General features: G+C 39.6%; 1 protein-coding gene across 1 annotated transcript in view; it reads right to left on the bottom strand.

Moving 5' to 3' along the window:
* Positions 1–23,333, bottom strand: part of b4galt2 (UDP-Gal:betaGlcNAc beta 1,4- galactosyltransferase, polypeptide 2) — a 144,036-nt gene that overhangs the window by 56,653 nt on the left and 64,050 nt on the right. Inside the window, exons 3-4 of the mRNA XM_079651873.1 lie at positions 22,866–22,984; positions 21,648–21,764 (exon numbers count right to left, since the gene is read on the bottom strand). Of these exons, the coding sequence (XP_079507999.1) occupies positions 21,648–21,764; positions 22,866–22,984 (236 nt within the window). The remainder of the gene's footprint in view (positions 1–21,647; positions 21,765–22,865; positions 22,985–23,333) is intronic.

The raw sequence follows: 23,333 nt of genomic DNA, 5'->3' as shown, positions 1-23,333 counted from the left end.
CTGCCAGAGTAATCCCAAACAATACTAATGGCTATAACATATCTCAAATTGAGCATAATGAACAAACAAAAGATTGTCCTTATTCTTAACTTGTATGGAGAACTTGGTGTCAGGTATGGAGCTGCACTAAGACAAATACTCCCTGGGTTTGGAAATTATTCCTTTTTGTTTGAAGCTTTGCAAATAATCTTTCTTTTCAAAGCCAAGGAGCACATCGTGTGTCAACTATATTATTTTAGGACTGGGTGGGAGCCAAGCTGCTAGTTTATAGCAGGGGTATCGAACTCATTTTAGTTAATGGGCCACACACAGTCTCGACCAATTTGATCTCAAGAGTGCCGGACCAGTTAAATCATTACGTAAAAGTAACAACGTCTCCCAATGTTTCCCTTTCTTAAGGGCATACGAAGTAAAATGCTTGAATTAATGAACAATCAGAACAGATTGTCAAAAGCCAAAGATGATGCCATAAACATGTGCATTACAACCATAGATTACAACATACATATCACAGTGGATCTGCAATGGCAGAAAACATTTAGTCACAAATATTTTGGAACTGAATAACTATTTAGTTTAGCCTAGTGCAGATGGATTAAGCGCTAGGTTGATAGGCAAATAAACTAAGGGGGCGGGGCTTGTTACAGTACTGTATGTGACGTCAACAGAAATGAAAAGATTTGTATTTTTAACAAGCTAACATAAAAGTTCGGCAACAAAAACAATCCTTCATGTGGAGATAAGAGCCACATAATGCCAACATCAGAATCCATTCGAGGCAGTCTTTAAAATACAGGTTTGATACTTTTAGGCAAGTATGCTTGGCTTCTGTTGTAGACTTACAATATTGGGAGAGATACATTTCTGTATAATAAACATACATATTTGCATAAAAGTCTCAGTTCATTAGCACTACAAAAGAAAGTGGGGTGGAAGATACAAGGTGTTTTAGAGACACCTCTCAAACTTCTAATTAACAGTCTAATTAGCTCTAAGCATGAAATTATAACGAAAGGCAATCTCAGGAAGAAATGTAATGAAAACTAAGTTTAAACCCCATACTGATGTTTCGTCTGCAGAAAGTTTGCAGTGGATTATAGTGGATTTGATTTAATATCTTTGTTTTGGATTTAGAGGATCAGAATTCGTTTGATCATAAGAGGATTAGTGAATTAGTTCATCTTTGTATTAGAAACTTCTTTCCAGCCACATGCTGAGAACATCAATGAATTTCAATATTGGGAGCAGATTTGAAACCAAAATACTACACAGTACGGCATTATATTTATAATGTTGTGCTGATTGAAAGCATGTTAAATAAAAAATCCTCTCTTCTGCTTCGTCATCTGTTCGCTGCAGTCGCTCTGCAACAGGGCGTCATTGGTTTTAAATCTTTGAATAATATGCAAAGGCCCTCGGTGATAGGATGTGACCTCGGGTCAGTTTATAATTAAGCCACAACCGAAGCTGCCCTCTATTCTGCAACGTTTTAAAGGTCATCCACATAATGGGGGGAAAATATAAAAAAAGAGGGATTGTGTAAGAAAATGGAAGTATCACACTGAGCAGCTAAGACAGCCTGCGACCTCCGTCTCCCCAGCGCACGTTTACCACAGATTAAGATCCTTCAGAGGAGTCTACAGTACACTCTCTGATAGCTCAGGGAAAAGGGGAGTACTGTAAAGCAACATGAAGCAGTATTTCCCTTACATTAAAATGGGTCTTGATCATCTAAATGGGCAGAGGATGGGCAACTTTGATGGTGGTGGGGGCCACATAATTGATGTACTGGTCACCAGGGGGCCGCAGATTCACTTGGAACACACACACACACACACACCCACACACACACACACACACACAAATTCCATGTGTTGTATGTAATTATTAACAAATATACTAAGTCTGACATCTTCATTGACATTTTACAATCTTTCAGGGAATATCCTCTAATAAGCTCACTAAACAAATATCAGTTCACAGAAATATGATTTCATGTTTACAAGTGGCATGTTTGTATTGAACAGGTTATTAAACAGTGGAATAAAACTATTTAAAATGATTGGAAAGCACGGAAAATGTGTGTGCATTGAGATGAACCGTTAAGATGACATAAACATGAAGTCATGAACACTAACCCGGACATTAGTTGTCTAACTTGAAAAATATATATATTTTCTTTATTAATTACGTTGTTTATAAATTAATCTGAGGGCCGCAAAAAGAGGCTGCATGCGGCTCCCGGGCCGCCATTTGCCCATCCCTGATCTAAATGATCACTGCTGTTGGATTTTTTTCAACATTGGTTTTCGTATTTCAAAAGCTTAACATGTAAGCTATTATAAAGGCCACGAATACAACAGCTGAAGTTGTCCTTGAATTAAATAGTTTTTTTGATACTTAGCAAAACAATATTTCTCCAAGGTTTGTGTTACAGGACGCAGTATACAGGTCTATTTGAATTGATGTTCTTTGCCTTGAGCATTGTTCATGCTGCTATTGTTCAACCACTGGACATTTTGTACAATATAAAATGTTCTGCCCCTGAGCTTAATCACTTTAAGTATTTCTAGACGACACTACATCAATGAGATCTATTAAAAAACCCTTAAATGTACTTTAAAACTGCTCAAACATATCTGAAGGTAACCATTTATTGAATAAGTACGGTTGGGCACCTTTAAGTGAGTCTGGACTGGGGAAGATAAAGGGTGTTCCAAAAGCAACATCATTTATGAGCAACACAAACATTTTGATGTGTATATTTCTAAAAGGAAAATGTAAGTATAATAATAATAACATTATGTACAAAAGGTACCTATGTTACTTAACTTAACCTAACAAACATTATGTCAATTAATCCAAAACACGATCATTTACTAAACAAAAGCAGTACTTTTGTTTCCTTTCACAAATGTAACCAAATGTTTAAAACAGCAAACATAGTACAGCATGGGACATACCATGTTTCCCTCAGAAGGTACTTGAGATTTCAGTCACATTGTATGGAAAGGTAATTTGTATGAAACAGGATTTAAGGTTAAACAATATGGACATGTCCACACAGGTCTAAAATAATGGAGAGGGCCTCAAAGATCCCACAAAATTAACTTCAAGGTACAAATAAATGCTTTATCCTTACAAGCATGGCATCTTCACTGATAAATATAAATCACACCATTAAAGTCATCAGGAACCTCTCAATAACGTGAAACCTTATTTCAATTTGAATACACAACATTTAGGAAGTAATTATACCATGTCATAGGACCTTTAAATATTTGAACTCAAATGATTGTCTGGGTCTTATTGGTGGATTTAAACACAACAGGAATACGGGTTACACCCAGGAAAAGGTTCATGTATGTAAGACACATATATTAAATTAGCTTTTACAGCTATTAAAGAAAACCTGCAAACATGGCACTAGGCTGAAGACAGAGTTGTAGCACATGTATTAAACTCAGAGGTTCATACATTAGTCACAAGATAACAAAGCAACTAGTAAACTAACAAAGGCAATCAGTGGGAAAATAATCTGTTACATGCATGGGCAGATACAGATCTCTGCGCTATTTGTCTCCGCTGAATACCTTGTTAAAAAGCTAATGTTATGGACTCATGCCACAGTGAGGTGGTTCTTCAGGCTCTGTGAGGTCGGTCCCAGCCTGGTAATCCATCATGGAGGAGGACGAGAGAGAATGGCAATGATTCCCTGAATTACCTCCACACACACACACACACACACACACACACACACACACACACACACACACACACACACACACACACACACACACACACACACACACACACACACACACACACACACACACACACACACACACACACACACACACACACACACACACACACGGACAGGGAACAGCGAGAGAGTTTACAGAAAATGAGAAACAGGCAATGGGGATAGAAAAATCAAAGACAAAAGGGCGTAGAGCGTATCGTGAAGCTAGACAGAGATACACTATAGCCTATTACACACCGTAGTCAGGGTCGATGGCTGCTTCCTTAGCAACAGACAAAACGTATTAAATCTACTGCCGGTTGCTGTAATAAACATCCTCCCACCAATCCACTCACACAAACACACTTCATGTCTCAGGGACCATTACATTCCAGTCTGTAATATGAGTTGTGAGGTAGCAGGGGACTGAAATGGTGTCAGTGAGGTCAATGTGCCCAAACTTCATTATCACCTTTACATTTATGACTCAAATTTAAATGACCGCTGGGGCCTTTCCAATGTGTGTGACCATATCATGTGTATGTTTATGGTGAAAAAAACATTATAAATTCTTCCCTAACTTAAAAAAACAAAGAGAACAATCTTTTTTTTGTTACTGCTAATTCAAAAACTACAGTATAAAACAACTCATAAGTATGTACAATTGTCTTTATTTTTTCAAATAAATGTAATGTAATGGCAACTGTTTGGAAACTATTGCATAAGGGAACTTTAGGGCCGATTACAAAGCTTTACCTGAGAAGTTTTCTGTAGTCAGAGCTCATAACGTTGTATTACTACGAATCGGCTACGTAGCATTCTGCAGAACATATATTACCTTTTTGTTTCTGCCCTGTTTGAGACCTTATACCCAAGTCCTGGCAGGATTGGAGAGTATAATTAATAATGTAATAAAGTAATTGGGTCAACATTTCCAGTCTCCACGTCTTCATCTTACATCTTACAATTTGAATTTTTTATTTACTGCTCCGTTGAATACTTAAGTAAAGTAGTTTTCAGGATTTGTTAAAATCATCTCGGGGTGATAAAACCACAAATAGATTATTCAAACAGCACTTTATATGTATTCATTCATATTCATTTATAAACTCCAATTTATTCCCGGAACATAAATCAGAAATAACTTGCAATAACTGAAATCCCCTTATCATTAAAATTGACTTTATTGCTTTACAACTACTTATTTTCTTGTTGAGCACAAATCAAAGTCAATCTTCTGACTCTTCTATTTGAACTCCTACGAATCAATAGCCTACCGCCCCACTGAACAAAGGATGCAGAATAAAATAATACAAAATAGACAGAATGATGTATTTCAAAGGGTGAAGGTCGACCTCTTCTCTCTGTTTCATTTCTCAAAAGGAAGCGTTCGCTGTGCAGCAGCTCCGAGTACAACAGGCTTCACCCGCTGAGACCTTGAGGACAACAATATCATCTCCATTTTTCCAAATCAATACGTATTGTTTTCAAAGATGTGTTTTTATCTTATACAGATTTAATATGGTGCTTCATCCCTGCTCATATCCTCGTGGGTTCCCTCATCAAGACATGGAAAGCCTTTTCTCATTTCACAGAGATTGTCTGACCGCTGATCGAGAGGAAAACATAAACAAGTTGAAGGTCAGTCCGCTCGGAGGGATGCTTCTTTACAACACTTGCTATCATACTACAACCCATCGCCCATCATGCAACCGCTACACTATTGATCACTAAAGCATCCATCATCATAAAAGGAAACAGCACTATCCTTGACTGAAATATACATTCACCTTTGTGAGCACACATCAGGTCACTCAGGTTGAGGAGGGACAGCTAATGCAAGGGAAGTGTCAAACCTTTTAAGGAGCTTGTAGGTCATCAGACATATTGCATAATGTATTACTTTCTTGTCAAATCTCAACCTTTAAGGTTATGATATCAAAAGAGTGAGTTTAAAAATAAATGAAAACTTAAGTGCCAAAGTGCTGGTCTAATATGTTTAAAGTAATAGCAATAGCCATAATGTTTAAAAATTGAGTATTCATTCCACGTCTGTAAGTTGTATATTAATGGTAATTAATACTTTTCTAGGGGGTCGCTGCCTCATCCACAAAGCCATGTGAGAACTTTACTGATATTCAACAACTTAAAACCATATCACTTTTTGCTAACACAAGAATCCTGATATACGGGCACAACATTGTTACAGGGAAACGAAAAAAAGATAGACAATCAGGTCGTAAAAACAAAAAGAAAGTTACCCTAACTGATTGGAACGAGTGCAACAGTAAAGGTATTATCCAAACTGTCATTGTAAGCACAGAACTGATACCAGATATATTCCTGGTTTGAATTTTATATTGTAATTGATGCAGTTGTTTCCTTTGTAATTATTAATCATACGAAATATTTCTGGCACGCTCACTTAAAGCTTTACATCCAGATCAAAGTGATATTCAAAATATGATATACTCACAATCTATTATCATTAAAAACCAACAATGCATTGATAAAATATCTCTATTAGATAAGAAGTGTGTATTATGTTCAAAACTACTCAAATCTCAAAAGACTTAAGTTGATATACACAGTGGTAAAACATCTTGGCGAAACTGTTGATATTTAAGGAAATTGTAACAACAAATGGAAATGTTTAAACTCCTCATTAATCTAATCTTGAGAGCAGTACATTTACATTCTGTTAAACGTAAATTACTTTTGTAAAAACATGTGGCATTTATGTTATTCCTACATTAGTCTGCATTGAGTGTTGCATTATATTGACTAATCTTGCAATGACAAGTTTATCTCAATAACACTTGATAAACCAAACATGTCTCAAATATGCCGTGCATGTGTGTATTCTATATCATTAAATATGTTCCTTAGTAGACAGCGGGCCTTTCCATAAACATCAGAAGAAAAGCAACACATGATAAATAGCTCCACTTATTGTTGGTACTAATGCATCATGGGGCAAACAGCCTTTGCCTCTAAATCTGTTGAGTACTCATGTGGCATGCTGGAGCACTACACTCTCACACATATGAGATGCTGTGGTTTTGCCTAATGTGCTCAAGAAGTGGAGAAACACACCCACCCACCCACCCACCCACCCACACACACACACACACACACACACACACACACACACACACACACACACACACACACACACACACACACACACACACACACACACACACACACACACACACACACACACACACACACACACACACACACACACACACACACACACACACACACACACACACACACACACACACACACACACACACACACACACACACACACACACACACACACACACACACACACACACACACACACACACACACACACACACACACACACATCCTCTCAAAACAGTGACAGTGCTGACAAACGTATGTCTAGAAATGAGAGGAAAACAAAGTGCTCGTCGAATGACGGACAGAAGTTACAGGATATCTCTTGTATCTACATCTTGCTTTGGAATCACGCTGCACAGCCATTAGGAGGAAACGAAAATAAATGGGAAGCATTTTGGGCCAATTTTCGAAACAATTACGACTAACACTATTTCTTTCCCCATGCTTATGGCTCAGAGCAGTGTGTTTTACACAATGACCGTGTCCCCACTTGTAATCTCTAATAGTGCTGACACTGTTACAGCCCATCTTTAGTGCAGCCTCTGTTTTTCTTGTCAGTAGTCGGCTCAAAGGATGAAATGCAGTGAATGAAACAAAAGAAAATACAGAGGCATACAAAAAGGGATGCTGGACTTTATAAAAAAATACATTTTGGAAGCAGAATATTGAAAATGTGTTTATAAATGTTCTCCATTTTGAAATAACCTCAATAACATAACCCTTATTAATACATTCTCTCTCTCCATCCATTTAGTTGAGTATTAGATGTCTGATAATAGGACGTGTCATATTCCCATTGTGTCTGACCATTATAACATTCATTTTGCACTTTAATATTGATTCCCTGCGCCCATGCTGCAATCAGGTTGCCACTCAAGTCTCCTGGACAACTAAAGCATCATTGAAATCCTTTATAGAGATGGCCTACCCGCAGGAAATAGAGTTGCTATATACAGTTCATAAAACGTTGTTGACAGCAAGGTAAAGACTCCAGCTGTTCTATAGACCTACATTGATGTAAGCTAAAGCCCTAACAACAGGATCAACATGCTGTCCTGTCCAAAACGGACAAAAGTTAAAAATAACATCCATCTTTGTCTGGCATCCAACATCTATGAACCAACTGTGAAATAGTCCGCTCTACACATATTTGTCTTACAGGAGACTGTCATTGCTTTACAGACAAGCACAAAGGAAAATGTTATTCTTTGTGAAAATCCCCAATATCTAACCAGCCACAAAATCAGGCAAAGTAACATCCATTTAATAAGCATTAAAGCAATGGAGTAGGCTCATAATGAACCTCTTTCATAACCTTTACGAGCACAAAGGAAGGGAGACGTTTATGAGTCTGGCCTTTTATGCCAACTCTGTGAGCCGGAGGTAAACAGAGCAGAGATAGTGCCTCCGTGAGACTGGAGGTGAGCGCTTTGGGAACAACAGGAATGAGGAACGAATGGGTTTGAATCAGAGTGACATCTCCAGGCCTTTTTAACAAAGGTTTGTCAAGGTGGTTAGAAGGTTTTCATACAGCTGTGCTCAGCTCTCTGAATAGCAAGGTCGTCAAGTTTGGCTGTTGGTCTGACAGCACACGCTGAAAGTGTGAAAAAAGAAGGGCTGCTGTCCAAATATCACAACACCATGGCCCCGAGTGGAGGTAAAAGAAAAAGAGGGAAATGGGTTGACGGAAGAGTTCTCGGTTTTTCCCAGACGATATGTAATAAAAGGCAGAGCCGGCGCCAGAACAAATCTACAGAGAGGGCGTATGATTTTCATGGGAGGGCACACAAAACCATCATGTGCCGCGGCCAGTGGCGGCGCCAGAGATTTTCTCTTGGGGGTGCTGTGGGGTAGCTTGACGTTTCATAGAGGCTGCTCAAACATGTAGGGTTTTCCAATTAATGTACCGGCGCTACAGTTGAATGTTCTACTGCAACACTCCCCACACGCACACACACAGTGTACCTGCGACTGTTACAATGAAAGCTCGGTAATCAGCTCACGGCATATAGGTGTAAGCAGGGGTAAAGTGCTATTTTTTTATAAGTGGGGGGTGGACCTAACGTCCTCTAGGGGGGTCCGGGGGCACTTTGAGAGTAAAATGAAGAGATCTATGGATACATCTCTCAACACCCATATGAAACAGAACTGTAAATACATTTACTTTTTCTTTATGGATATTTTACAAATCACTCCCCTCTTAAACTGTATCATTTTTTTATTTTTATAAATAATAAAGAACGTGTTTATTGGGGGAGGGCAGGAATGTCAAATGAGATTGCCCTCCCATGGCGCCGGGTCTGATAAAAGGTGAGATATTACACACACCTACATTTACACATAAAGACAGAATATATGAGGGTTAGGCTATTAGATTATAGTAGCCATGAAAACAGATAAGATCTCGGTCCAAATATAATAAAAAATATAATAATATTAAATTTAGTTCACGCCAGAGGGAGTTTCTCTCCCACATATTCCCCCCCTACTTGAAACGCCTCAATTGTAGTACTTTGTATACTTCCGCAACATAATGACATTACTACTGATAACTCTTTGGTTTCTATTGGCTAGCTCTCAAACACATTGTACATGATAGGCTAAGGGGCAGGAAATATTTAAGTGGTTGGCCAATCACAACAGAGCCGGCCACCTAACCAATCAGAGCAGAATGGGCTCTGGTTTCAGACAGAGGGTGAAAATAGGTGCTGCAGCACAGGCAGTATGAGAAGAATAAAGAAACGTTTGAACACTAAAGTATATAAACATTTTGTAGTAGAGTCAAAACATACAAATATGAACCTAAAAATTAGCATAATAAGGCCCCTTTAAATGTTATTTGTTATGTTCAAAGCATATCATCATCCTCAACCACTGCTCCCCATTGGGGGTGCGCCAGGCCTCAGATGATTTGAGGCCAAATGTCATATTCAGACTTTTTTGCTTTACTTTTTTTACTTTTTACATATAATTAAACGCAATACATGAGATTGTCTCTAAAAGTCTTGTCTCTCTACATTACAATAAAATATAAAAAATAATTGATTAATTCATTTTAATAAAAAATCAAGTAGCTATTATAGGCATAAAAAGGCAGACATTTATAATTCTTTCTTTAATAGAAATGTTTCTTCTGCCCGTAAAGTGTCCAAACCAGGCTTTTCTGGATAAGCGCATTTTTAAAACATAGTCATTGTCCATGCCGGTTTCAGATTATTTCTCACAGTTGCTCCGATCAGATCGGTCTCCTCAATTTTGTAGATTATTTACGACTTTTGAATCCACATAAACACATCGGCAAAATCCGGCTTACTTTGAGCATGTGTTTTAAACAGTTTAATCCCTTTGTGAATTGTTTCCACTTGCACCGTCCTTTAATTTCTTCATACAGCGGGAATCCAAATGAAATAATCCTGAGTCCAATAACCATCAAAGTCACTCCAATAGTGCTCCTTAATTACGCTTTCATCCTCCTTCAACAAAATACTTCACATTCATCCAGTTTGTGACAGTAGTTGGAGCATTTTTGAGACTTTGAAACTTTAATTACCGCTGTTGCCGCTGTGCCTTTATGTGTCCAGTCCTGCCTCAGAAAAGCAGAAAAGCTTTTAAAACACAATATTTGTTTTGAGTCAGTCCCTCCACATTTTACATTTGAACATCGTGTACATTTAACTCTCGAAGCTGACTGTCCTATTGCCCATTTGGGAAAATACAAAGTTGTCTAGAAGTTAGAAGCAAGACAAAACTCTGCAAAGTACATCACCAGCCTCACACTCTGTATCATGTGGTGGTATAATTTGTGCGCAGGGACCATCCTTGCTTTTTCTCTCACTGTCTTTTGCTGTGTCAACAGCTCAGTGTTAATGGACGCTTGATTGAAGGGGGTGCTGGGGGACAAAAGGCTCCTTTAATTATGCATCGCTAAAATGTCAATTTGCTGATTCGCCATGACTCAAATTACGTGTGTACACTTTGTCCTGCACACGGCTAATGTTTTGCATGTGTACTGCAAGGAGTATCAGCCTTTTGAAAAGAAGCACCTGTAAGTGCTCGTGTGAAATGTGTGCGACAGGTTGTCTCTGATGTATCAATAGTTATGGTGGATAATTCACTGCTTAAGGATGTGCTCGGTCATTTTGGTTGTTGGATTCAGGTTTAAAGTGAGTCCTGTCTTCGTTTGTGGGTTCAAATGTTGTTGATTTTTTATATTTGCTTTTCCAACAAATGGTTAGAGATAGAGCAGTGATATCAAAACTAAATATTTTAAAGGTCCCATGTCATGGCCATTTCTACTGATCATAATTCCATTGTTGAGTTCTACTAGAACAAATGTATATTGTGCAATTTTCCAAACTCACATTGGTTTCTCATACAGCATCTCTGTATAGTATGTGTATTCACTCTCTGTCCTAAACGCCTTGTTGGAGCTCCTGCCCCCCCCCTCCCTGTGAGCCCAGTGTGCTCTGATTGGTCAGCTCGCCCACTCTGTTCTGATGAGTCCACCACCGTTACAGCGGAACATCAGTGATCATGTGTTACAATGGCGTTAGCAACCAGAAAATGACACCAGTAACGTTGCAAGGCTCGCTGCTGCGAGGAGCGGACAGTGTGAACTGGCTTACTGGTGTGGTTTCCTGGTTGCTGCGTGGGGTCTGCGAGACAGCGAGACACAGCGAAACCCAGCCCGAAACCAGCCCGAGCAGTGCACACACACACACACACACACAGACTCACACAGCCTCGCCGTGTCCCGCCGTCTCAGGCTGAGAAATCCGCGGAGCTGCAGCTGAGAAAAGATTGAGTGTGTGTGTGTGACACGTTACGTAACGGTTTTGGTTGCATTTCCACTAGGCGTAGTTCCGGCTAGCCGGTACTATTTCACAGTTTGAAATCGAGGTTCTTTCCGGGCCAACAACTGGGCTGAGTATGCTAAACTAGCGAGAGAATCGCTGGCAACTACAACAAAATGAACATATTTGACAGTGATTTAATTGTAATACACGTTTCAAAATGATGCCGAAGTAACAACATACTGATACCGGTTAGTAAAAACCATGAATTAAGGCTTTGACAAGTCTGCAGACAGACGGCAGGCAAAACAACTTTTAAAATACGTGTTTTCTAAATGGAGATTGGCTAAGCTAACGCAGAATATGCTCCGACCGTCCACACTCACAACAACGGCCTATACAGACATAAATAAACCAGCGACTGTATTTGCCATGACACAGACAGTCTGTGGTTTGTACTTGTTTAACTTTTGTCTAGTTTTTGAACAGATATGAGGAGCTGTGAGCTCTGAGGGCTAACAGCTAACGGCTGATGTTGTTTTTCTGTGGTTCTCATTGAAGATGACGTCACGGCTCCGCCTACACTGCGTTACTATAGTTACTACCCCAGTTCCTAAACTGTAATGGAAACGCAGCATAAAGTGAGCCTGGCCTACCAAGGCCTAACTATACCGTACTAAGCCGTGCGAGGCCCTGCAGTGGACTACTCGTTACAGGGTGTACTTTGAGGGTTTGTGACTCTGCAGACCGTTTACATGCATACAAAGCTACATAACACACAAGGGGACGGGTAATAACCGGAAAAGCATGACATGGGACCTTTAAGTATGTTTTTTTTAAACATCATCTCCAACCTCTTCTGAAATAAGTCAATAAATGTGTTTTTAGGGAGCATATTTATACAGTGTCTGTGTGGGTTAAGATGTCCTTGCTTCTAAAGGTTAAGGAAGACACTTTAGGAGTTTTACATTTTAAAAGGTCATATCGTTTTTATCTCACTACGATCCTGGTGGTGTTTATGAATATCTGAACCAGAGGTCGTGCAGACATCCTGCATTCTAGTACTTTTGGGAGAGGAGAGGAGGAGATGCAGCTAAATCTATTATTCATCACAACACAGGTTAGTGCAATCACATCGAGCTGTTTGCACCTGGGACTCTTTTTTTACTGTACAGTTTCTCCACAAAACAGTAACAACGCTCCAGCAAACACTGACACAAAGTTGAAGAGCGGCCAACGACGAGGAAAGAAACAGAGTTGTCACTCATTAGATCAATATCCTATTCCACGATCAACCGCACGAAAAACTCCCTCATTTCTTTTTTACATCTTCAATCATTTCTAGTTGTAGAAGACAGAAAGTGCATTAACCATGCCAGGGCTAGAGCGGTGGTGAAAGAGAGAGAAATTGAGACTTAAGGAGATGGAGAGAAAATCCTCCACAGCTCTTCCTTTCTTCTCAGAGGTCTACGTCTAAATATCTCACCCAGGCCTGCACCCTTTACCAGTAGATAAGAAAATAATGAAAGTGATAATTAAAAAAGGCTTTGTTCTTTCTATCACCTGAATAAAAAAAATGATAATATCGATTTACGATAAAGAGTACTATGGGTTGAATATGTAATGTGGTGCCTGGATTCTCCAAGGGCATTATGTCTATACAGTGGAGACAGACATACAGTAGCTTGCATTGGGTCACACATGTTGGGCACGATGGAAGCATAATGTCCGTATATAAAAACAGGCTTTTTCACATAAGCAATTTTTTTTAATATAACTGATCTGGAGCAAACCCTTCATCCAAGCAAACCAAAGTAGCCTTACTTTAAACAAGGCTGACAGTTGGTACCACTTTACAATAAGACTACCCTTACAAAGGATTCATAAAGGGTTTATAATTAGGTTATTAATTAGGTTGTGAACACTTTATTAATCCTTAAGAACCATTTGTAAACCAGTTCTAACAGTTTTCATACATCGACACAGGCTCACTAGTTGGCAAGAGGACGAAGCCTTATATTGGCTACCTAGTGTACTTCGTCTTCTTCATCAGCCAGCATCCTTGGTATCTGTTGTTCACCGAGTTGATTCCCCCCCTTCCATCTTGATGTTTCTTGGCATTTTTATGACATCTATATTTATGAGTTACTAACATTTATAACTGTCAAAAGGGAGCCTTATTGTAAAGTGTAAAACACATTCCCATTTATTAACGAGTTACTACCATTTATAATAAGGCTTAGCAGTATAGATAACTGTGGGCTCTCTATTTGGCAAGCAACCGGTCACAGTTGCCCTGTTTATCTCATGTCTTATAAAAGCTTATTAATGATTTATAAAGTGTTCACAACCTAATTAATAACTGAATTACAAATTATTCATAAACCCTTTACTGTATAAGGGTAGTCTTATAAAGTGCTAACATTTCTTGCACCTGCTCAGTTAACAGTTTGCATCGCATGCCATGGCAAATTCCCTTGAAATGCCAATATCATTGTTCATCCCCATACCGTAGCTTAGCACATTCAGTACGGATAACAACTGTCTCTTCTAACAGGTTGGCTTCTAGTCAGAAATTGGCGTGTTTGAAACTTAAAGAGGACACGTTATGCTCATGTTCAGGTTCAAATTTGTATTTTGTGCTTACTGTGACATGTTTGCATGCTTTAATGTTCAAAAAGCGCTTTATCTTTCTCATACTGCCAGTGCTGCAGCACCTCTTTTCCCCCTTTGTCTGAAAACAGAGCCCAGTCGGCTCTGATTGGTTAGCTGGATGGCCCTATTGGGATTGGTCAGCCACGTAGAGATGTCCCGCCACTTAGCCTATCATGTACAATGTGCTGGAGCACTAGCAAATAGAAGCACAAGTGTTACAGTGATGTCAGTATGTTACAGAAGTAAACACATGGAGGTGTTTCAGGCAGGGGGGGAGTGTGTGGGAAAGAAACTCCGTCTTTAAGGACATTTGGAATTTAGGCTTTACAGACCATTTACACGCACACAAACCTATATTACGTACTACAGGAAAGGGAAAACCCCAAACAGCATAATTGGGCCCTTTAAGGAAGTGTCATTTGCAGCAGTTTTGCTTTAGTTTGGTTTGTTAGCATTGGGAGCATCCAATATGAACTACTTGGCCCCTCTTAATGTGTCCTTCCTCATGAAGCTCAGACAAATAGAGACAGAAACACTCAGAGCTTAATCCATCCTGATCCTGTGGTGCACACGCAGTGCCGGACAGTGCTGCAGCTGAAGTGTAGCCATGAATGAGAAGAACAAACTGTGTTTGTGACTGATTCTCCTTCCTCTGCTACACAACCTGAGACTGCCAACAGATGCCGAGGAGTTACTGAATAGTGTGAGTGTGTGTGTGTGTGTGTGTGTGTGTGTGTGTGTGTGTGTGTGTGTGTGTGTGTGTGTGTGTGTGTGTGTGTGTGTGTGTGTGTGTGTGTGTGTGTGTGTGTGTGTGTGTGTGTGTGTGTGTATTTGTGTGTATGAGGTGTTTGTGGGGTGGCAGAAGGGGAGGGGGCGGTTCATATATTGGTGGATTAGTGGAGCAAGCGCCGCAGCAGAAGCTTATGGTGTTGTGTGAGTCAGTAGGTCACATATTATCTCACTTTCTCTTTTTGTCCTCTCCACTTTCTGCTGGTGCAAAAGTGTGACAAAAATAGAGATTAAGACTACTTTTGAGATATCAGAATATTAAGAGTAACAGCCTTAGCAGCATACTCTTGATTTAATGTTTCGTGTTGTGTACAATGTGGACACTAGGCAGAAAGGCGTCAGGAAAGGACCAAATACACAGTAGCTGCTGCCACCGGATATCAAGTGGCGGAACGTTTGAGTACACTTACCAAAGGGAATGTACTTGACTCGCATTTAGGGTACTTGGCTTTAGATAATTATATATATTTTTTAATTGGCTTTATATAAATTGGCTCTTTTAGAATAAGTAGTGCCACAACATCTGTGATTCAAGTAATTTGGATAATCAGAGAAGTATTTTTCTGTTACACATCTACAGACCTTTATGTCTTATCACCTCTTAAAAGAAGGCCATGCCGGAGCAGGTTGTTTTGTTTCACATGTCTGTGGGATGCACATTCACCAAAGATACATTTCCTTTCTAAAATAGGCCTAAAGAGATAAAGTACCCAAAATGTCTCAAAAATATTTCGAGAAATAGTCCAAAATATCCTGTTAGTACACATTTGTTAGGCATAACTTCATTTATTAACTGACTTTTCTTAGAAATAGTATGAGACGTTGCATTCAAGACTTCCCCATATAGCTGCAGAGTGTTAGACTCTATGAATCGATAAGTATATCCAGATTTGGATCGACCTTGAGCTCCCATACAAATCTAAACAGCAGAAGGCTCTTCTTTCTTCATCACTTCTGTCACTAACCTCCCTCTCTCTTCCTCTCTTTCTCACCTGCTTTCCTGTCTGTTCTGTCCCTGTCTTTCTCTCTGGGCTTTTCTCCAGTTTACATGAGGAGCTGTTGGCCAACAAAACAAACATTGGCCCGGTCCTCGGCAGGCAGAGAGGACACAGAGCAGCAGGGCAGAACAGCAAGATTGCTATATAACTTTCAGCATGATCCCTCTGCAACGCCTACTCACCGTACCTCACCAGAAACACCGCTTTGCAGAGCGAGATTATAGCTGCTAAACATTTTCCAAAAGAAGTAGAAAAAGAGGAAGCAGTATGCAGAAAGACCAGCCTTCAACCTAGCCATTCTCTCATAAATTCGCAGTTCGTGTTGCTCTCTAGTAGCTGAGACTGCGATGTGACTATTGACCCGTGCCCCTATTGATAAACTATTATTAATATACATATGCTTGGCAAACACCATGAAGTGCCTCAAGCCCAAATAATACAGAGAAAATCAATGACTTTGCTAAATGGATAATCATTTATGTTTTAAGTAAACATGCCAAATAAATGCTGCTTTAATTTTCTTTAATGTGAGGATTTAAAATGTGTCTTTCTCCTTGGCTAAAAGTATGTTTCATTTTTTTTTTTGTTAAACAGTTGCTCCGAGAGAAATTAGTTGCTGCCCTAAAGATGTCTTATTAAAGAAATTGAGACTTTGTGATGAGTTTTAACTCGAATTATCCTTTGGTTTACAATATGTCGAACTTAAAGGGGACCTATCATGCCAAATGCACTTTTGTACGTCTTATATGGTCAACTCTCCACCTATCATGGGAATGGGGGGTTGGGCCACGGCCATTGCTGCTCGAAAGCGCTGGAGACGCTTTAGTACATATGCCAGGCCTGTAAGTGGCGCTGTAGTCTGCCACAAAAGCAGCGAAGAAGACTTCTCACAAAATCAGCCCTTGCAAAAACAGGGCTGGAAAAGAGCAAATAGAGTGAAATGAGGCATGGCTAAAATGCATGATCTGTTAAAACTATGTATGACCCTACAATATATTATTCAAATATAGCATGATAGGTCCACTTTAAGGTGCCGGTACAAGCTTTTCCCAGCAGGTTTGAACAATAATCCACTCACTTCATTAGCATACTTCAGTTACAAAACTACAAAACACCTGTCTTGTGATTACAGGGGTATATCTCGCTTTTTGATGATGAAAACGTTCCTAAAAGAGAGCATCCACTCTCTGTTTTGTAGCTAAGGACTGAAGGGGAAAATTATCGCCGCTCACCCCAACCCTGTTCAGGCGCTCCATGTTTGAACGTTCCAGACTTTTACTCATTTAACATTCGAACAAGCAACAAAGACAAGTGCTCTCCACAGTCCTGCCTGAAAGAGGTGCCAGGTGTGAGGGTTTAATCGGCCATCAGGACTTCTTGTCATCAACATCCCACCTGTCGCTTTGATTCAGCTCAATCTGCCTGCTTGTCTGTCCTTTTGAAGTCATCCTGCCTCACTGTCTGGTTTTGAGACTTCCTGTCAGCTAGTCTGGCAGTTTGATGACTGGGTGTCCCTGATGGCCATGACACACGAAGCTATAAAGTGTTGAAATTATGACGTGTTTTTGTACGCCAACGTGGAAGTTAGCATCGCAGGGCTTCCTTGACACAGACCAATGGGGTCGCCAATGATGTTGGGATAGTGCAGGAAATAAGATCTGTGGCAAACAGACTTTTATGATTCTTACAGAATTTTGGTTGCTGGGAAACCTCCATTTATTAACGCCACTATTATGACTTTTGAAGCCTAAATATATTTGCCACAAGTAAAAAGCTAACATTTCACCACAAATCACAGCTACATAGAGCTACATAGTCACATGGCTGTGCATCACCACAGCTAGCTAAAGGCCAATTTGTGTTTTTGTAAGAAAGCAACATTTTGATGACACTTCGGAACTTTGAACATTCATGAGTGAGGTATTTACTGATGTAAATGATTTCACACGTAACTTTTCAGCCAAGACCAAGGCACCGTGAGATATCCCCGCTAGTTTTTTGATATCAGCTCATGTCAAATCTGGGTAGATTTGAGTATTTGAACCAAAGTAACAGCAAAAATGCAAAGTTAATTGGATACATTGTAATATGGGCTGATGCAAAGTTTTTGTTTTGTGTTGTTTTTTGAGAAACCACATTGCACACTTTGCTAAGTCCTGAATACAGGCTCCAAAGTGAGTAGCATCTGTACTACCTAACTTTTCAGACTAATTGGGAAGAAACATTTCCCTAGAGTTTAATTTTAATATACATTCTGGTTATTAAGGTGCCCCAGCAGTGCTCAGATTGTGGACTAATTGCAAAATTACATAATGATATATTAGATGAGCAACTGCTGAATACATTTTTTTAACCTCAAGATGTCCTTTCTTACCAATTAGCATAAAATGAGATATATTACCGAGAAACCAAAAGTAATTTCCCACCCTTAAGCAGTAGCTGAAGAGTCCGTCCTTGTTGGAAACACTTTTTAGAGAGGGGGACTCTCAGTCATTATTACTTGCAGTGAAAGTTAAAGTAGATGCCTCCAGCTGTGCTGTTAATATTTCTGGGTCAGTTCAAACTTATCGAAAATAGGAGGCAGAAATTACCCAACTAGACTTTAAAAGAGCACATGCACCTGCTTGAATGAATCTCTATGAAGTTCAAATTCATTTAAAAACAAAGAGGAGTAATTTCCATTTCAAACAAAGCCTTCTCTCGACCTCTAAATCATACAGAGGAGTGAATGTGAGGCTGGCAGCGGAGCAGAATCTGTTTGAAGCGAAGGTCAAAGAGAACAGCTCCACTGATATCTCTGTAACTGTAAAAAAAGATGACCTCAAGGTGTGACTTTTGTTGGTCTTAAATATACAACACAATGAGTCTAGGGTAGCTTTGTTACTATCTAAACTGTCATTCAGCTGGACTAAGGATTGTATTATATTATTATATTATTATATTATATTATATTGAACGTTTTAGACGCTTTTATCCAAAGCGACTTACATACTCAATACTGTGGACAATCCCCACATGAACAATTTGGGGTGAAGTCTCTTGCCCTGCAGGGACACAACGACATGCTGACTGCAGTGGGCTTTGAACCTGTGACCCCCTGATCCAAACACATACGCACAACCCACTGCGCCACACACCTCCGTGTACCAACACAGTTTTTGATTTACTGGAAAAGGTACAAAAGCAACAAAAGAAATAGTCTTAGATGGTTCATCCATACTACAATGTTTTAAAGTCTTATTTCCTCCTGAAGCCCTGAACTAATTATTTGATACATTTTAGTTACGCTTGATTTATGTTTATAGTTTAGCAGCTGGATATATTTGTATTATCTGCACTTCAATTTGCCTGGTTCTGCCTGGGAATCGCAGTGCTTATTGGTTTCATGTTTTTGTTTACCATGTTTTAGCACTTTTAAAAGGGGCTGAATAAATATAGTTTACTTTTGTTATCGTCTTTTCACTTTTGTAGATCCTCCGAAGGTCAGATTGATAAGAGACATGTGAGAAACAGAAGTGAAATGAGCCAAACTGCCTTGAGATAAATATAAACTGAGAGTGTATAACAGTCTTGATGCAGTTATGGACATTTCATTGAGAGATGAGCCAAGCCCATTCTTGAAGGAATGAAAGGAAAGGGAGAATTAAGTTAAAAAAAGGCTCCGGATGTTTTGCCCACTCTAATACTCTCTCCACAAAACACACCTTCCCTAACAGCTTTGCATTGGAGATAAAAACGATTCAGAGACGCTCCGAGACAAAATGTGTGTTCATGTGTGTGTGTGTTTAAGTGTGAAGGCCAGAGAGTAAGACACTGGAACGTCGCCATATCAGGAGTAGAGCACAGCAGGGCAGGCAGAACCAAAGGTCTGTCCCACAGGGGGAGTTATTAAGGTGTTGCGCGAGACCCACAGGGAAGAGAAAGGGCAGAAAGGAGAGATCATTACCCATAATGTAGCAGAAGAAGAAGTCTCGCCCTTTGCAGCGTGAAAGACCCACATGCACTCTGAAAACATTGCTTAGACCAGGGGTTCCCAACCTTTTTTCCCAAGAGCCCCCCCAAATGACTCCTGTTGGAAGGTGCGCCCCCCCCCCCACACACACACACACAAGGGGGATTGAAAGCGTAATTAAGGAGCACTATTGGAGTGACTTTGATGGTTATTGGACTCAGGATTAATTCATTTGGATTCCCGCTGTATGAAGAAATTAAAGGACGGCACAAGTGGAAACAATTCCCAAAGGGATTAAACTGTTTAAAACACATGCTCAAAGTGAACCGGATTTTGCCGATGTGTTTATGTGGATTCAAAAGTCGTAAATAATCTACAAAATGGAGGAGACCGATCTGATCGGAGCAACTGTGACAAATAATCTGAAACCGGCATGGACAATGACTACGTTTTAAAAATGTGCTTATCCAGAAAAGCCTGGTTTGGACACTTTACGGGCAGAAGAAACATTTCTATTAAAGAAAGAATTATACATTTCTGTCTTTTTATGCCTATAATAGCTACTGTACTAACTTGAATTTTTATTCAAATTAATTAATCAATTATGTTTTATCTTTTATTGTTATGTAGAGACAAGGCCTTTAGTGACAATCATGTATTGCGTTACAATTATATGTAAAAAAAAAAAAAAAAAGTCTAAATATGATATTTGGCCTCAAATCATCTGAGGCCTGGCGCCCCCCCTGCGATCTTTGGCGCACCCCAGGTTGAGAACCCCTGGCTTAGACGATATAGCTCAGTGTGCTTCTGCTGAGCGGAGTGCAGAGAAAGTAAATGTGTTGCTGTTGTTCACTGCAGTTTGTTTTTGGTGTGAGAAAAATGAATGAAGACCAGTATGAGAGAAGAGAAACAGCTGAACTGAAAACTGACTTGCAGTAATATAATTTTCAAATCACTGTTACAAATTAAATACCTGATGATGGCAATGCTTAGAAATAAGCTAATAGATCTATTTCAGGTCAAGGTATTGTCATTAATAATTAGATCTTTCAACAAGATAGTCCTGATCCTTAAACCGTTTGTAATAAACAAAAGGTCTTTGCCAGTAATTAATATTGATCATTTGAGTTTCCATCTCTTAAATACCATTATTGTAAATTTCCACTTTGACTTTTTCTGAAAGCTCTGACTGCACTCCCAAAACAATGTTCCAAAACAAAACAAATGTGGAAGCCTCATGTCAGTCAAAAATCAAGTTCAACTATACCTTCATTTAAATGTCCACATACGACCGACATGAGTAAACAGAACAAAGATCCCTATAAAGTCCTTAACATTAAATTGTTTCCATCTTTGCGTTGGGTTGTTGACTTTTTGAGATGAGGGTGTTCACCTGTTTGCTTACTTGTGATTTGCAGAGTACTGTGAGTAGTTGAGGACGTTTTCTTTTTGGACAAATAAAAAAAGAACAAGACTTGAACAAGAATCTCTTTGACGCTATCATGAGGGTGCTTGTGTTACTTTACAGTATAAATATGCAGCATATATCGCCTTGTCTACCTGGTTGATGATGTAAATGCCGTAGTCGATCTTCTGCCGCCTGAGGATGGGGTGGAGGTAGTGGAGCCAGTACTTCAGGTGGTTTTCTCTGTGACGGAACGGGATGATGATGGCCACCTAAACACCAGGGACAGTTTGGGTCGGTTGCTTGTTTGCACTATAAAACATTTTCATCATTTGGAGAAACGTTGAAATGCAAGAAGCTAAATAAATCAGTTCCAGTAAAGAAAAAAAAATGAGCATAATCAGTCAAGATGAATAATTTGAAACGTTTCTGTTAATTTGTAAACATGTACTTTTGTGTAGCACTTAAAAAGGTTTGGCTCATTTGAAGCCAATGCACCAGCACCTAAAATGTTTTCACCTATCAAACACTAATGTACTTGCTGGATTCTTGCTGTTATATGTCGTATGTTCATGGTTGATTTCACTCATTTGAAGTCGCTTGAATAAAAGTGTTAGCTAAATGAAATGTAATGTACATGTCAAGTACCATTCTGTGTTTATTTGATTATTAAGCTTAAATTAGTTTTGTTTCATCCGACGGTAAACTGAAATCTCCCGCTGCTTAATGTCACAGTAAAGTACGTAAAGCTGGTTCTCATTCATTATGAATGAAGAAGCTCTCGATGGCAGTGCAGATAAGAGACAGATTTGATGCCCTCCTCGATCTCTCTTTATTTTAAATGAGTCGTTCTCAGCTGTCCAAACAGTCCAAGGTTAAACTGTAATTTACCGTGTTGAGCTCGTGCTCACGGTAATTTTGCACTCGGATGAAGACAGACAACGGATCGACCTTCGTTTCTGTATAGTTAGGCATTGTGATGGGTGAGTGGTGTCATTATTACTGCTATGAAGCTCCTTGACCTCCGTGAAGTATCATGTGGAGAAGAGAGACTTACATGACTTGGCTAGACTTATATAGATCACTATGCCGAAATATGAGAAATATACAAATATAGCAATTACTTAGTAAGTGGACCGTGTAGGGTAATTTTTTATCTCCTGTATAGTTACTCAGTTTTTTATGTCCTCATATTTCTGACTCAACGTTTGGATAGCCAATTTCATAACCTTTTCTATTCCATCATTTTGATTCAGTAGCTCATAATTCTGAGCATGCATTTTATAAAGACTTCTCTTTTTTAATAGTTATTTTCTTGGCAAAACGGGCTTTCATAATAAAATGTGTGGATATTCAGAGAGAGAGGAACAGACCTTCCATCTAGGCCGGCAGTCAGGCGGCGTGTAGCGGCCCCCCTCCGTCACGTTGGGGTTTTCCTTCTGCACTCGTTCCATCGTCATCTGGGAGCCGAACTCGATCAACAAACGGCCCACTGAGGAAACAAGGAAAGAGGGAAGAGTTAGTGAGAGGAAGAGGATAACAGCGTACGCAGAGGATAAAGTGGAGAGAAGAAACAGAGGAGAAGAAAGTAGCGTGGGGGGGGGGGGGGGGTAGGGAGTGAGGGACGGCTTTTAGCTTCGAAGCTATGCTGCAAGTATATCAAAGCAACGTGTGCAGAAATAATGGTTTCAAGGGATACGCTTCGCTTAATGCAGCATTTAATAAGATGCACCGGCTTTGGAAAACATATATTCCAACTAAATAAACAAAGACTTTGAAGTCAATAAGAGTAAACACCACGAAAGATAATTACGCTGCTCAGTCATTGAAGGCCCTCCATA

Source organism: Notothenia rossii, assembly GCF_949606895.1.
Source record: "Notothenia rossii genome assembly, chromosome: 9".
Classification (NCBI taxonomy): Eukaryota; Metazoa; Chordata; class Actinopteri; order Perciformes; family Nototheniidae; genus Notothenia; species Notothenia rossii.
This window is presented reverse-complemented; position numbering and strand designations above follow the sequence as displayed.